The sequence below is a fragment of the Homalodisca vitripennis genome, chromosome 3, assembly GCF_021130785.1.
Source record: "Homalodisca vitripennis isolate AUS2020 chromosome 3, UT_GWSS_2.1, whole genome shotgun sequence".
Lineage (NCBI taxonomy): Eukaryota > Metazoa > Arthropoda > Insecta > Hemiptera > Cicadellidae > Homalodisca > Homalodisca vitripennis.
The window spans coordinates 203,838,329-203,854,651 of NC_060209.1; the positions used below are offsets into that span (position 1 = coordinate 203,838,329).

The window sequence follows — 16,323 nt, forward strand, 5'->3', positions numbered from 1 at the left end:
TTTTCAACCGAGAATTTATTATTGTTTTAAAAATCGCCGTTTCTATGTGGTCAGTTACGACAGTTCGATTCTTTGTATCAATTAACTGCAGAAAATTGTGGTACTGTTTCAATAAATAAGTTACACTTCTAGTTTTAGCCCGATATTAAAAAGCTGATTACTTTCCTACGGCGTTTAGCTCAAGATTTCTTTAAAGTATCTACATTAAAATTTATATCAATGGCAAAATGGGTTAAATGTGTTTTTTAGGAAAAACCACGTAAGCTTAATAGTTTTGAATATATTGTTTCCAAAGCTTGTACTGAATTTTAACAAATCGTTTTATAACATATACGAATTCAAGAAAACCGTTTCAGAAACGTCAGCTCGTCAAATATTAGAATAAGGAGCCTGTAGAAATTAGATATGACTTGGTCTGTCAGATGTAATGATTCCCGTGCAATGTAAGCATCGCTGAAGTGAATTCAATGAATGCTTTTATCACGCGATGTTATGTTGTTGAGTAGTAATCCATTACCACAATTTAGTCGCAAACAAAACTTGACTGAGTTAGTTACTTAGTAGATAACTCTGTCATATGGACGAGGCGTGCCGAGTGACAGCCACAGCGTCAGCAGCGGGCCATAGTTGCGATTATAGTGAGGTGACTCGAACTGAATGTTGTCCCACCGACTGAGCAGTGAGGGGAGACGGTAGTTCACTTCACAGCTGCCTGGGAGCGCCACAGCGGGCCACAGTTGCGATTATAGTGAGGTGACTCGAACTGAATGTTGTCCCACCGACTGAGCAGTGAGGGGAGACGGTAGTTCACTTCACAGCTGCCTGGGAGCGCCACAGCGTCAGCAGCGGGCCATAGTTGCGATTATAGTGAGGTGACTCGAACTGAATGTTGTCCCACCGACTGAGCAGTGAGGGGAGACGGTAGTTCACTTCACAGCTGCCTGGGAGCGCCACAGCGTCAGCAGCGGGCCATAGTTGCGATTATAGTGAGGTGACTCGAACTGAATGTTGTCCCACCGACTGAGCAGTGAGGGGAGACGGTAGTTCACTTCACAGCTGCCTGGGAGCGCCACAGCGGGCCATAGTTGCGATTATAGTGAGGTGACTCGAACTGAATGTTGTCCCACCGACTGAGCAGTGAGGGGAGACGGTAGTTCACTTCACAGCTGCCTGGGAGCGCCACAGCGGGCCATAGTTGCGATTATAGTGAGGTGACTCGAACTGAATGTTGTCCCACCGACTGAGCAGTGAGGGGAGACGGTAGTTCACTTCACAGCTGCCTGGGAGCGCCACAGCGTCAGCAGCGGGCCATAGTTGTGATTATAGTGAGGTGACTCGAACTGAATGTTGTCCCACCGACTGAGCAGTGAGGGGAGACGGTAGTTCACTTCACAGCTGCCTGGGAGCGCCACAGCGTCAGCAGCGGGCCATAGTTGCGATTATAGTGAGGTGACTCGAACTGAATGTTGTCCCACCGACTGAGCAGTGAGGGGAGACGGTAGTTCACTTCACAGCTGCCTGGGAGCGCCACAGCGTCAGCAGCGGGCCATAGTTGCGATTATAGTGAGGTGACTCGAACTGAATGTTGTCCCACCGACTGAGCAGTGAGGGGAGACGGTAGTTCACTTCACAGCTGCATGGGAGCGCCACAGCGTCAGCAGCGGGCCATAGTTGCGATTATAGTGAGGTGACTCGAACTGAATGTTGTCCCACCGACTGAGCAGTGAGGGGAGACGGTAGTTCACTTCACAGCTGCCTGGGAGCGCCACAGCGTCAGCAGCGGGCCATAGTTGCGATTATAGTGAGGTGACTCGAACTGAATGTTGTCCCACCGACTGAGCAGTGAGGGGAGACGGTAGTTCACTTCACAGCTGCCTGGGAGCGCCACAGCGTCAGAGCTTGTCGTGTGCCGTGCCTCGATTTGTAGCACTGGGCAGGTTACCTCTTGTGTTACCAGTACTATCATCATAGGTCACTTTCTCCCCCATGTGAAACACCATGTGTCATCTACGTGTTTGGGTTCCAACAAAAAACCATAGGTCGGAGAAAATAGTGGAAAACATTTTTTACCTAAGGTTGAGCGTTTTGCGTACAGAACGTGTAAAAAGTAGCATAAAAACGTAACAGTTGTGCATTCATCCTCTCCCTTAATGTTTTGTATCTTTAGCTATTCTTTGCAGTTTTAATCATCATTGATAATGTGTCAACATTTTATCTTTTTTTTCAGAAAATATTAAAGGAGTTTTACAGGACTTACTATTAGGAGACAAAATCAGTATAAAATAAATTGCCACGTAAGGCAGAAAGTAACACCCTACAATTCTTTGCCGCGCCTAGTCAATATTCTACCAATTTTCATTGCAAAAATTTGCAGATGCTTTCATTGCAATTTTTTTAAATGTTTTACGTAATAACATAAAAACAAAACAATTAGTAAGAATTTTAATTTTTAAATTTGGTAAAAATCGAAACAGAATTCATTTGGTACGTTGAAATTTCTATTATTAACGGTTCCTCTAACTTTGAAAATGTTTCATGCAAATATAACACATTATTCAATATTTAAAAAATGTACAATAAGAGGAGATGTTTGTTATAGTTTACTAAATAACTATTCAACTGCGGCAAGCCAGCAGATTTCTATATATTAAATTAATAACAGATGTTTGATAACCTCGTATATCTCGTATCTGACTATATGAAATGTAATTAGTGTAATCAATAACCGGAGGAAATATATACTTCAACTGAACTTAAATAATATTAAATTGTATTTCGCTAATCAAATAGTAACATCGTGTCTATATTGTTGCTAAAAGAAGTATATATTCATTAAATTAATTCTTATACATTGGCTCAAGGTATAAATAAATTATGGTTTGTGACATTATGACATAGTGAAGTAGAAAGAATTTTAATTATTTATTTATTATGAAAAAGACTTTGTACCCGCAACTTGTGTCATAGTTATTTTAATGATACAAATATCTTTTTTTAATTTTTAGCTATATATTTTGAATTTTCATGCATAAATGAATTTTTCTATTCGATTAGTGTCTAGTTGTTTACTTTCCAACTTTCCGAAATTCAACAAAGAAACAATGGGGAAACTGTTAAAGTATATTTTTATCAACATTATGTAATTGAACAAATATATGTGTTTTTAATTCTCCTGCTTCAAAGGTGTATCTCTCTTTTTTCTCTTCCATGGATTTCCACGATAAATTCGTCTTTTGTTGTGTCTGGCTAGAGTCAAGTACCTATCTACTCATAAAGAAGAATTTGTAAGTTAGACGATCCCATCCACATGAACGATCCGAGATCAAACTTAACCCGTGCAATATCTTATTGTGAAGTTGTGCAAAATCTACTACCACAAGTAATGTTACCACCTCCTCCACTGTAGATGTTTTTACTTGTAAAATTTTTCTTATTGTTGTACTAAATATCCACTCTATAACGACCACACCTGCTAACTCTTTTGTCAGGGAGTACATAATGTACATAATTTTAGTAATAAATGAATTTATATGACGCGTATAGTGCAAATTGGTTGTTGGATTAGACAATTTTTAATTTGTTCTGTTTTGAATAAAACACCCTAACAGATTAATGTGTAGGGTATTGTATTACGACATGGACGTCCTCCAGGTACAAGACAGACTTCTGAATACCCATATATGCCCTTTATGCTATATCACGAGTTTAGTAGTCGAGTTTAAAAACTATTATTTTAGATGTAATAAAAATAATCCGTAAATTCTTGTAATATTAAGTACATCTTTTGTGAGCCAATACTTGGGAAGTCCACTAACCTCACATAGACGTTTAATGCTGCACGATGTTCTTTTATTTGCAACATTATATCCTTTTAATCGATGACTGATAACAAACAAATACCATCCAAATATCAATTTTTAACAAGTTATTAATTCATACATTTATTTTGAATTTAGGCGTAATGTTGCACAATCATAAAAATGTATTGCCATAAATAATAACAGTATGTCTGAAATAACATAAACCATAAATGTCAAGAAAATATTGGCAAAATATCTGAAACATTTGAGTTTAAACTATAAATAAGCTACAATTATTAAATATGATTTATAAACACAACTGGTAGTAAAGCGGGAGCATTTAATTCTCACCTTTCGGCAGAGTGTTTGATTATATTATTATAGTAGAGATCTTTTGTAGAAATCTGCATTCTATAGATATCAGGGTCAAACCAACCAATTCTTCTATTGGCGATGTTACTCTAAAACAGTTTTCGATGATTTTCAGTATCGAGAACTCTTCTGAGATAACAGTGACAAGACAGGTAACAGCGACCCTAAGAGCTGTAAACAGGTTGAGAAGTTTTCTTGAAGAGAAGATGGCATTAAGTAAGTACCTTAACTCTTCCACTGGTCTTGACGAAAAGCCTTTTGACAAAATAGAGTCTAGACCCATCAGTTTGCTGTTTAGCTAGTTATCACCAATATCTGCATGATTTTGACCGGTATTTTAAATTTTAAAATTAGCTAAGATAATCAAAACTATTTCTTTTCTTCATTTTTCAAGTTTTAAATGAAATAAAAGAAGTCAACTCCAGTTCACCTTCATCTTAGTATGATATCCGAGATATGAAGTTGTCGCAAACTTGATTCCTATAATCTGGAACCATGTTTATCTGAAAAGATAAAAAATGACCCAACATTAACATTGAATCAATCCCACAAAGCTACTTTACGTGTAGAAAACTCGGTTACTCCACCGTGCTTACAGATCGTGTCTGTCACATCGTAGTGCACTCAACTGTGCACCTCTTGAGACAACGAGAATACCTCTTCGCCTAGATATATAAATAGTGTATAAATCTAGGTGTCTGATGTCGAAACGATGTGAAGAGTTAATTTTGAGCTTCTTCGTTGCTGACGTTGTACACTTTTTTTATCTCTTCAGACGAAAATGACATCTAATTCCAGAAGATAAACTGAATGAATCCTTCCCACCAAAGCTACTTTATTGTGGAAATCAACGATGTTGCTGTGACTTTGTAAACTTAGTGATACGTATTGTATTGGGCTCTTCAGCTTGCCAAAAAAACAGTTACATTTTGGAACTCTGTGTACATCTCCAAATTGCACTGTTCAAACAGTAATTTGCATTTTGAATCAAGAACTGTGCAGATGTTCCTATACGCTTATGACATGTTAATATTGACATGTCAGTGTTAACGTATATGTCAGTTAATACGACATGTTAACATATATATATATATATATATATATATATATATATATATATATATATATAATTTCAATAAACAATGAATCGAATTGAACTGAAAATTGAAACATTGATTTTATATATATATATATATTGAAGAGAATAATTCGTACACTGTAATGACCCCTGTTAACTTCCACACATTAATGCTTTGTAATTTTACAACATTTAATACTATTTCGGTAAAAAATTTATAACGTCCACACTAAAGTTTCCACACTATTTCTCCAGCTAAGTATTACTTGAGATGAAAATGTTTCGAAATAAAACTTTCAAGCAAAATAGGTACGTCTCCCTCTGTGCCAGTATTTCGTACAATTGTCAATTGTCACTTCTATGCTGTGTAAGTCCACAAATCTTCTCCTGAAAGAGTTCTCCATGGCGAAACATATTTAAAGTCACACATATTATAAAGTTATATATAATCAAATTGATGTCATGCTCAGTACTTTATTTTATAAGATTAACAAATAGAATATCTTAAGCTTGTGGGAGATATGTGGGAGATATTAATGAAAATAAATTAACATTGATTTACTAAACGTATTATCTTAATTTTAATACATAATATTTTATCACAGTAGATTTTTTTCAAGTTAGAATAGAAAAAGTTAACAAACTCTGGAATGGTCGCTTCATCCTTTGAAAATAAGATAGCCCCAGCAATCAAGAAGAGAGAGTTGTTCAGTAAGGATACATGGGATGGTTGAAGTACTTTTATACGGCCAAAACCCTCCCCCATCACTATTCTCAATCCAAAGGTTTGGAAGAACTTATCTTATGTTGTGCCACAATTGAAAATCACCTCCATTAAATCCACAGAGATGAGCCTCAGAAATCGGTTTAGAAGCTTCCTTTCAGATCCCAACTCTTTCAGGAGAAGATTTGTGGACTTACACATCATAAAAGTGACAATTGACAATTTTACAGAATACTGGAACAGAGGGACACTTACCTATTTTGCTTGAAAGTTTTATTTCGAAATTTTCATCTCAAGTAATACTTAGCTGGAGAAATAGTGGACGGAAACTTTAGTGTGGACGTTATAACCTTTTTACCGAAATAGTATTAAATGTTGGAAAATTATAAAGCACTCATGTGTGAAAATTAACTGCGGTCATTACAGTGTACGAATTATTCTCAGAATATTCTGCTCAATTTACATATGACGGCACAGTCAGACACAGAAATGTAAACTAATCGATGAAGAACTAAACATAACTAACCTAAACCAAACATTTACGATATACACCTATCTATGAAGATATATCAAATTATCACAGCAAAGTTCTTAGGTGTGTTTCAATATGAATTGGTTATTTCAGTTAGTCCCTTAATGCGTACATTGGAAAATGTGAAATAAATTTATAATCTAAAATACACCAAGAAAAAATTATTGATGATGTTGTCTTCAACAGTCGTTGAACTGTAAAGTACGGGCACTGAGTACTGATTACAGTATCTATGAAGAAAAATTGCTTACAAGTGATTGTAATAACAAAAATACGTGTTTCATTCAGAAGAACGTGTAGATGAGAACTAAAAATACTTCCAAAAAATTGCAACTCCAAAAATGTTCACTCCAAAATTTGTTATAAACCTCAATATTTGCAGTGAAATGCATCAGAGCGTACACATGTCTATTGTACTGCTATATGGGAGATTTGCAAGCGATAAGGAAGCACGAGGAGAGATGGTCACCTAGTGTCATACTCATCGTACAGGGGAGCATGAGAAACATGGAACTACGTCACGTGATGTCCTTTGAAAGCTTTATTGCACTGAAGAATTTCTCATAAACAAAGAATCTGGTTATTTGGCGAAAAGAGCGTTAGAAACATGAACAAATAATCGCGTAATCTGTCCTTCGCAAGGTTTGCATTATATTTGGTGAACAAAGGAATAAAAATTGTTCATAACTGTAACAAAATTGTCTAGACTTGAGCTCGTTTATAAAGTATACAACAGTTTAAAAAATAATTAAACTAATTTTCATAAATAAATCTATCAGAGAATGCATAACGCCTATCCGTGGGCAGTACGTCTTAGTATTTGGGATGAACGTATACTAAATTAGTCGCAATATAATAAATACGATATCTCTGCATATCAATTTTAATAAGCTGAATGTTAAATTAAATTGGTTAACTGTGGAAAAGAAAGGAAGTGAGGAAAATTAGGAAGAAAAAGAATACACTGTTTAGACTCCAGCCTCATTCCAATGTACTTTAACTACCACACTTGTAAGTTTGATACATGAAAGGCGACAATCGATATATTGTTTCTAAGTAGAAAGAGATTACAGCAATTTAAAATATATTTCTACCATAACGAAACCAACAATGCAAGAGAATATTCATATTAACTAAATCAGTAAAAAGATTTCATGAATACTATATTCACTATTTCAGTGATTCACAAAATGTTAAAAAACGGTAATTACTTGAGGGACTGTTAAATTCAAATTCTAATGAAGTATATTTGCTTATGTTAAGTTTATTTAGGAGCTTCATTTAATTAAAATGTGTACAAACATACGTCATGATGAAATGTCTCTAGACGTACCCTACAGCATTAGGGTTGCAATTACAGCAATACCTTATTGAAAGGATAATAGGATTTCGGACATTTTCCATCGGTATGTTACAAAATGTATAACATATTGTTTATTCAGGCATACATTTTCTAACATATAACGGTGGAAAGGCCCGAAATCCTAATATAGTTTCAAACCTTCGAACGCCAATAAAAAACGACACTAATAATATCCTATTAAGTAAAAAGAACAAAATAAATTGTGAACGATTTGAACACATACATTATCAAGAAGTTTGTTTATTGTACTGAGATCGATGGCAAATTACCTCGTTAGCAAAGAAATATTGGTTCGAATCGTTTTCGCAACATAAATCTAACAAAGAATCGATCATTCCGAACGACTCATGTATATTACACCATCTTCCGTGTCCAATATACATTTATTACTTATCAATCAATACCCAGAGATTCCGTGAACCTGGAATGTTTCTGTCTACCAGTATAACCAGAGGACGATGGTAGGTGACAGACCTGAAAGACAGCGTGGTGAGGGGTCGGTAGGACTTGTGACTACGAGGGTCGCTGAGCGCGGTGCCCCAGAAGTCGTTGGCCAGCAGTTGTCCCAGGCCGGAGCTGCCGAGTACGTCCGGGTTACGAGAGACTGCCACAACATCGTCGTGCACGAACTCGCCGTACAGGGAGTTGGAGTAGCACGCGATGGCCAGACCCACCACTGCGAGGTACGGTGCCACCATCACTGACTGAACGTCGCGACGGCACTGCACCGGCTCTGCCCGGCGTCGTGGCGCATGTGGGACCACCCCCGCCTCACCCCCTGACCTTGACACACAGCGGCTCTCGCTCCGATCCTGCACCGATAAATGCCGATAAATACTATTATCCATTTTCGGAAAACAGGAACGAAGAGAGAACAATACGGTGTGAGTTCACTAAAAGTATGAATACACTCTGTTTAGTTTTGGATAGATAAAGATGGAGGGATGAAATTCAGGAACACCTTTCTAGGAAATACAAGTGAACTTTTTAGTCACCGTTACAACTTTGCTCATTTCTCCAAAATATGTTGGCTCAAAATGTTTAATGTAAAGACCCATTAAGTGATACATCATTTGAAAGTTCTTTACAAAAAGAAGAGAACTCTTATTCTATTAGAATACTCAAATTACTATAGAATAAAGTGCTTGTAATATATACTATACTCGTATTAGTATATACTACAATATTTTTATAGTAATTTATAAAATTATGAGACTGTCATATTCGCATAATCATAAATAACAAATATTTAGCAAGTTTAACCTTACTAAAGTACAAGTATAACCAAAACACATAATGATGGAACGCAATATCAATAAGCCACTGATTTTGACAATTGGTTACAGATACAGCCACCGCCGCGTCACCCATCGCCCAGCTGCGACAGTAGCGTCGTATCTAATTCCCCTAGTACAGACTGTGTGTGCTCACCCCCTTCGCGCTTCCACCGGTCAAGCTATAACTGACGCACAGTACAGAAGAACTCTTTCTCGATATATCTTGCCACGCGATACATACACGTTTTTTTTCATTAATTTGTATATTTATTTATTATTCTATTTTATCGTTGCCATTACAGTTTCCCATAAGACCGATATCAAAATGTTCTCTTACGCTCAGCCAAATCCTATAGAGTGACTGCACCATAGTTGAACTCAGTATTCCCTCTTTAGAAATAAAACCTCATGCAACATTTCAAGACTCAAGTCAGCTCGTTTTTGAGACATCGTGTTAATAAACAGATAAACAGACAGACCGACAACAGAAATGATTGTCCAACCCTTCCAGAGACAGAATTCCAATAATTTCATTGAACAAAATATTACCTAGTACTAAAACAGTGCTAAACAGAATATGAGACTATAATATAAGAAAATTGGCGGTAAGTTTATTTATTAGCGCTGACCTCGAGTGTAGCGGTAGTCCTTCAATAACATCCTGCTTCAATGTTGGAGTTCCGCACAGGACCTAAGATAAGGCTTAACACTGTGAACCTCTTAAGCCACATGATATTGCAACATATGACTTTCCCCTGTGGGGATGTCATAAAAAGTTTTGTATTCCGCCTTTGCACATTATATCAATGAGCTTAAATGAGAATATCAGCTCCAGCTTTCGCGGAAGAAGACACCTTGCGAACAGTTTTGTAAGAAGTTAGGAATTGACTAGACGCCATCAACTGCTGGAGAATTTTAGTACATTTATGGTATACTGCGAAGTTAAAAGTATTTTCCGGATATTTTTCATCGTTCAGTGATGTCACACAATACGTTTCGATATCTACAATCTGATCTCTTCCTCGGGCGAATAAGTAACGTAACACAAAATTACAATGTAGATTAAAATAAATAAATCATACCAGAAAGTTGTGACATGCATAAGTGAGGAATCATAACAACCACGTTTTGTGTCAACTCCATGTAGACTAATACTAAAACATGCACTTAATAATTAAAAAAAAACACTAATTGTAACTAAACTACAGGCCACAGTATGTCTGCACTCACCGACCTACCACAAAGAACTAACCAGAGGCCAATAGTATATGGACATTGGCACAGTAGTAACGTATGATATACTGCTGAAACTTTATAACATTGTGTCAACTCCATGTAGACTAATACTAAAACATGCACTTAATAATTAAAAAAACACTAATTGTAACTAAACTACAGGTCACAGTATGTCTGCACTCACCGACCTACCACAAAGAACTAACCAGAGGCCAATAGTATATGGACATTGGCACAGTAGTAACGTATGATATACTGCTGAAACTTTATAACATTGTGTCAACTCCATGTAGACTAATACTAAAACATGCACTTAATAATTAAAAAAACACTAATTGTAACTAAACTACAGGTCACAGTAGGTCTGCACTCACCGACCTACCACAAAGAACTAACCAGAGGCCAATAGTATATGGACATTGGCACAGTAGTAACGTATGATATACTGCTGAAACTTTATAACTTTGTGTCAACTCCATGTAGACTAATACTAAAACATGCACTTAATAATTAAAAAAAAACACTAATTGTAACTAAACTACAGGTCACAGTAGGTCTGCACTCACCGACCTACCACAAAGAACTAACCAGAGGCCAATAGTATATGGACATTGGCACAGTAGTAACGTATGATATACTGCTGAAACTTTATAACTTTGTGTCAACTCCATGTAGACTAATACTAAAACATGCACTTAATAATTAAAAAAACACTAATTGTAACTAAACTACAGGTCACAGTAGGTCTGCACTCACCGACCTACCACAAAGAACTAACCAGAGGCCAATAGTATATGGACATTGGCACAGTAGTAACGTATGATATACTGCTGAAACTTTATAACTTTGTGTCAACTCCATGTAGACTAATACTAAAACATGCACTTAATAATTAAAAAAAACACTAATTGTAACTAAACTACAGGTCACAGTAGGTCTGCACTCACCGACCTACCACAAAGAACTAACCAGAGGCCAATAGTATATGGACATTGGCACAGTAGTAACGTATGATATACTGCTGAAACTTTATAACTTTGTGTCAACTCCATGTAGACTAATACTAAAACATGCACTTAATAATTAAAAAAACACTAATTGTAACTAAACTACAGGTCACAGTAGGTCTGCACTCACCGACCTACCACAAAGAACTAACCAGAGGCCAATAGTATATGGACATTGGCACAGTAGTAACGTATGATATACTGCTGAAACTATATAACTTTGTGTCAACTCCATGTAGACTAATACTAAAACATGCACTTAATAATTAAAAAAAAACACTAATTGTAACTAAACTACAGGTCACATTAGGTCTGCACTCACCGACCTACCACAAAGAACTAACCAGAGGCCAATAGTATATGGACATTGGCACAGTAGTAACGTATGATATACTGCTGAAACTTTATAACTTTGTGTCAACTCCATGTAGACTAATACTAAAACATGCACTTAATAATTAAAAAAAAACACTAATTGTAACTAAACTACAGGTCACAGTAGGTCTGCACTCACCGACCTACCACAAAGAACTAACCAGAGGCCAATAGTATATGGACATTGGCACAGTAATAACGTATGATATACTGCTGAAACTTTATAACTTTGTGTCAACTCCATGTAGACTAATACTAAAACATGCACTTAATAATTAAAAAAAACACTAATTGTAACTAAACTACAGGTCACAGTAGGTCTGCACTCACCGACCTACCACAAAGAACTAACCAGAGGCCAATAGTATATGGACATTGGCACAGTAGTAACGTATGATATACTGCTGAAACTTTATAACTTTGTGTCAACTCCATGTAGACTAATACTAAAACATGCACTTAATAATTAAAAAAAAAACACTAATTGTAACTAAACTACAGGTCACATTAGGTCTGCACTCACCGACCTACCACAAAGAACTAACCAGAGGCCAATAGTATATGGACATTGGCACAGTAGTAACGTATGATATACTGCTGAAACTTTATAACATTGTGAGTATTTCAAAGTTCATTACATTTATGTGAAACTATTTTAAAAATAAATATAGCAGTCTAAAAACCGCAACATGCATTTGAAAGATTCTACAGAACACCTTCGTGGATGCGCGTGCAATATTTTCAATAGTTATTTCTGTAATGAGTTACGTTCAGTGCCGCATTTCCCTATAGGCCCACTAGGCCCAGGCCTAGGGCGCAAAATTTTAGGGGGCGCATAAATTTTAAAATACACAAAAGAAAAAAGTTGCGGCGGCGGGTGGTGTTGGCGCTCGGCGGGGCGGGTGGCCAAGGTCAACTAGGTCCGGGGTGCGACGTTGACTCATTCATTGGTTTATTGCTTTTATTTATTCAAAACACTCCTATATATATATATATATATATATATATATATATATATATATATATACTATTGTAATTATCTTTCATCAAAATTACGTAATTAAGAAATTTACTGGATTTCTACGTCAGTGTAATCAGAGTCCTCTGGGGGGGGGGGGCGCTCTTTGGTCTGTAGGCCTAGGGGCGGCGAATTTGTAAATGCGGCCCTGGTTACGTTAGGGGATTTTGCAACACGAGAGAATAAGTTGCGTAACGAGGCGAGGTAGGGTTGCAGTAATTACTCTGAAGGTTTAACTCCAGGAGCTGAACCTCACCGCTGGAGTATATCGCAGACGTGTGGAAGATTAACGATCATGGCTGTGGGAGAATTGTCTTCAATTCACGTTCTATATACTGGTTATTCCTCAGCCTCACAATTTAAAAATATTGAGGAATGAATTATAGTAAACTACTTAAATTGGCAAGAAACCGGCGTTTTTTTGTAATATTAATGTTATAATACCCATATGACTAATACAAATAATACCTTTTTTACACCCCATTAATAACGAAGGATGATCTGGTAAAGATAAATGAGATCTGTTCTCATTTCCAGGTCCCTTGGATACTATTAAACGTGCAAGAATAATTTATAGGATGAATAATAAAAAAGCAATACTCCTAGCAAAATGTATTGTAACAATCAGATCCGTTTAACTCTTAAATGTTATCATTTTTAAACGTGTTTAGCCTTTAGCAATATATACGCTAGAGTTTGAAACGTGTAAGTACTAAAATGTATTTATATTTATATATTATTAAGTGTACAATAATATTCTGCCAAAACAGAATGCCATATATACTGGCGGTGTTAGATATTAAAACACTATTTATGTTGATGAAATACGACAGAATAGGGCTTGTATTTGGAAGTAGGCAAGGAAGTTTCCTTCCACAGCAACTATGGGGTAAATTACCCTGACTTGTTGCTCCAGGACGGATTTATTATACTTCCTCCAATAGAGACGTCATCCTGAAGCCAAATACGAAAACAGACGTGTCCTGACAGATCTAAGGTAAACTGTAGTAATTTTAAGAAAACTGCGTACTGCATCTGCAATTTACTTTAGCTTTATATATGAAAGCTCCAAATTGTTTTTCTTGGTTAAATACTTCGACTACTCGGGCCCACATTTAAAAATAGTACTTCGGAAATTTTTAATGTGCGAACATTTAGAACATAAACAAGTGGAATTAAAAAAAATCCTTCTTTTACATAAATATAGCCTAGTTTACAAATTCATTGTGTGAAGTAGATTCAAACTCGTATGAAATGTTCTGTTACTTGAACTTATCAAACTTATCTCTAGCAACCAAAGTAATACGTATCGAGTACAATACCGTCCAGGAGTTTATTCCAATTATAAATAAGAGCTCGTTTTAGTTTAATGACACAAGAAATATCTGCTAAAAGACAATTAATACTGATGAGAAGTTAAAAAATCATACTTTAGAGGCGGGAAGATTTTAAACTCAAAATAAATTTCCTCCTGTATTGTTTTGACAAAATTAACTTATTTACTCACATTTTTAGTCTTAACTTTAAAACATTTTTAGATCAATTCATCTTGAATACATTTTTTAAATATAAACATCTAAGCGATAGAGAGAGAAAATTAGCCTTATTCCATTATATATAATAAATATCAGTGTATTATATTATAAAATATTTTAAAAATACCATGTTGTTTTGCCATAATTGTTTTAAAAATAAAGTGATTTATCAAACGTATATGGAGGTTTTTGCCATAACCAATAACAAGCGCGCGCCTGGCCGCCTAGTACCCTGTTGATAACCAAAGTTACAGCCAATTTTATCGTTTCAAATCCGTTTTTCCTCGCGATCAATTACACGTTGGTGTTATTTGCTCGCCTAACCGCCCACCCTACCTCCTAGTACCCTGTTGATAACCAAAGTTACAGCCAATTTTATCGTTTCAAATCCGTTTTCCTCGCGATCAATTACACGTTGGTGTTATTTGCTCACCTAACCGACCACCCTACCTCCTAGTACCTTGTTGATAACCAGACTTACAGCCAATTTTATCGTTTCAAATCCGTTTTCCTCGCGATCAATTACACGTTGGTGTTATTTGCTCGCCTAACCGCCCACCCTACCTCCTGGTACCCTGTTGATAGCCAGAGTTACAGCCAATTTTATCGTTTCAAATCCGTTTTCCTCGCGATCAATTACACGTTGGTGTTATTTGCTCGCCTAACCGCCCACCCTACCTCCTAGTACCCTGTTGATAGCCAGAGTTACAGCCAATTTTATCGTTTCAAATCCGTTTTCCTCGCGATCAATTACACGTTGGTGTTATTTGCTCGCCTAACCGCCCACCCTACCTCCTAGTACCCTGTTGATAACCAAAGTAACAGCCAATTTTATCGTTTCAAACAGTTTTCCTCGCGATCAATTACACGTTGGTGTTATTTGCTCACCTAACCGACCACCCTACCTCCTAGTACCTTGTTGATAACCAGACTTACAGCCAATTTTATCGTTTCAAATCCGTTTTCCTCGCGATCAATTACACGTTGGTGTTATTTGCTCACCTAACCGACCACCCTACCTCCTAGTACCTTGTTGATAACCAGACTTACAGCCAATTTTATCGTTTCAAATCCGTTTTCCTCGCGATCAATTACACGTTGGTGTTATTTGCTCGCCTAACCGCCCACCCTACCTCCTGGTACCCTGTTGATAGCCAGAGTTACAGCCAATTTTATCGTTTCAAATCCGTTTTCCTCGCGATCAATTACACGTTGGTGTTATTTGCTCGCCTAACCGCCCACCCTACCTCCTAGTACCCTGTTGATAGCCAGAGTTACAGCCAATTTTATCGTTTCAAATCCGTTTTCCTCGCGATCAATTACACGTTGGTGTTATTTGCTCGCCTAACCGCCCACCCTACCTCCTAGTACCCTGTTGATAACCAAAGTAACAGCCAATTTTATCGTTTCAAACAGTTTTCCTCGCGATCAATTACACGTTGGTGTTATTTGCTCACCTAACCGACCACCCTACCTCCTAGTACCTTGTTGATAACCAGACTTACAGCCAATTTTATCGTTTCAAATCCGTTTTCCTCGCGATCAATTACACGTTGGTGTTATTTGCTCGCCTAACCGCCCACCCTACCTCCTAGTACCCTGTTGATAGCCAGAGTTAAAGCAAATTTTATCGTTTCAAATCCGTTTTCCTCACGATCAATTACACGTTGGTGTTATTTACTCGCCTAACCGCCCACCCTACCTCCTAGAACCCTGTTGATAACCAGACTTACAGCCAATTTTATCGTTTCAAATCCGTTTTCCTCGCGATCAATTACACGTTGGTGTTATTTGCTCGCCTAACCGCCAACCCTACCTCCTAGTACCCTGTTGATAACCAGACTTACAGCCAATTTTATCGTTTCAAATCCGTTTTCCTCGCGATCAATTACACGTTGGTGTTATTTACTCGCCTAACCGCCCACCCTATCTCCTAGTAACCTGTTGATAGCCAGAGTTACCGCCAATTTTATCGTTTCAAACAGTTTTTCCTCGCGATCAATTAC

General features: G+C 37.0%; 1 protein-coding gene across 1 annotated transcript; it reads right to left on the reverse strand.

The window, feature by feature from the left end:
• Positions 1-7,473: 7,473 nt before the first annotated feature.
• Positions 7,474-8,717, reverse strand: LOC124358561 (protein O-mannosyl-transferase TMTC1-like). Its single transcript, XM_046810864.1, has one exon. It carries the CDS (start codon positions 8,715-8,717, stop codon positions 8,256-8,258), a length of 462 nt encoding a protein of 153 aa, XP_046666820.1. The 3' UTR covers positions 7,474-8,255.
• Between the last annotated feature and the right edge of the window lie 7,606 nt (positions 8,718-16,323).

Excerpts from the sequence above, each read along its gene's own strand:
- LOC124358561 (XM_046810864.1), bottom strand. The coding sequence starts at position 8,717 with ATGGATAATAGTATTTATCGGCATTTATCGGTGCAGGATCGGAGCGAG.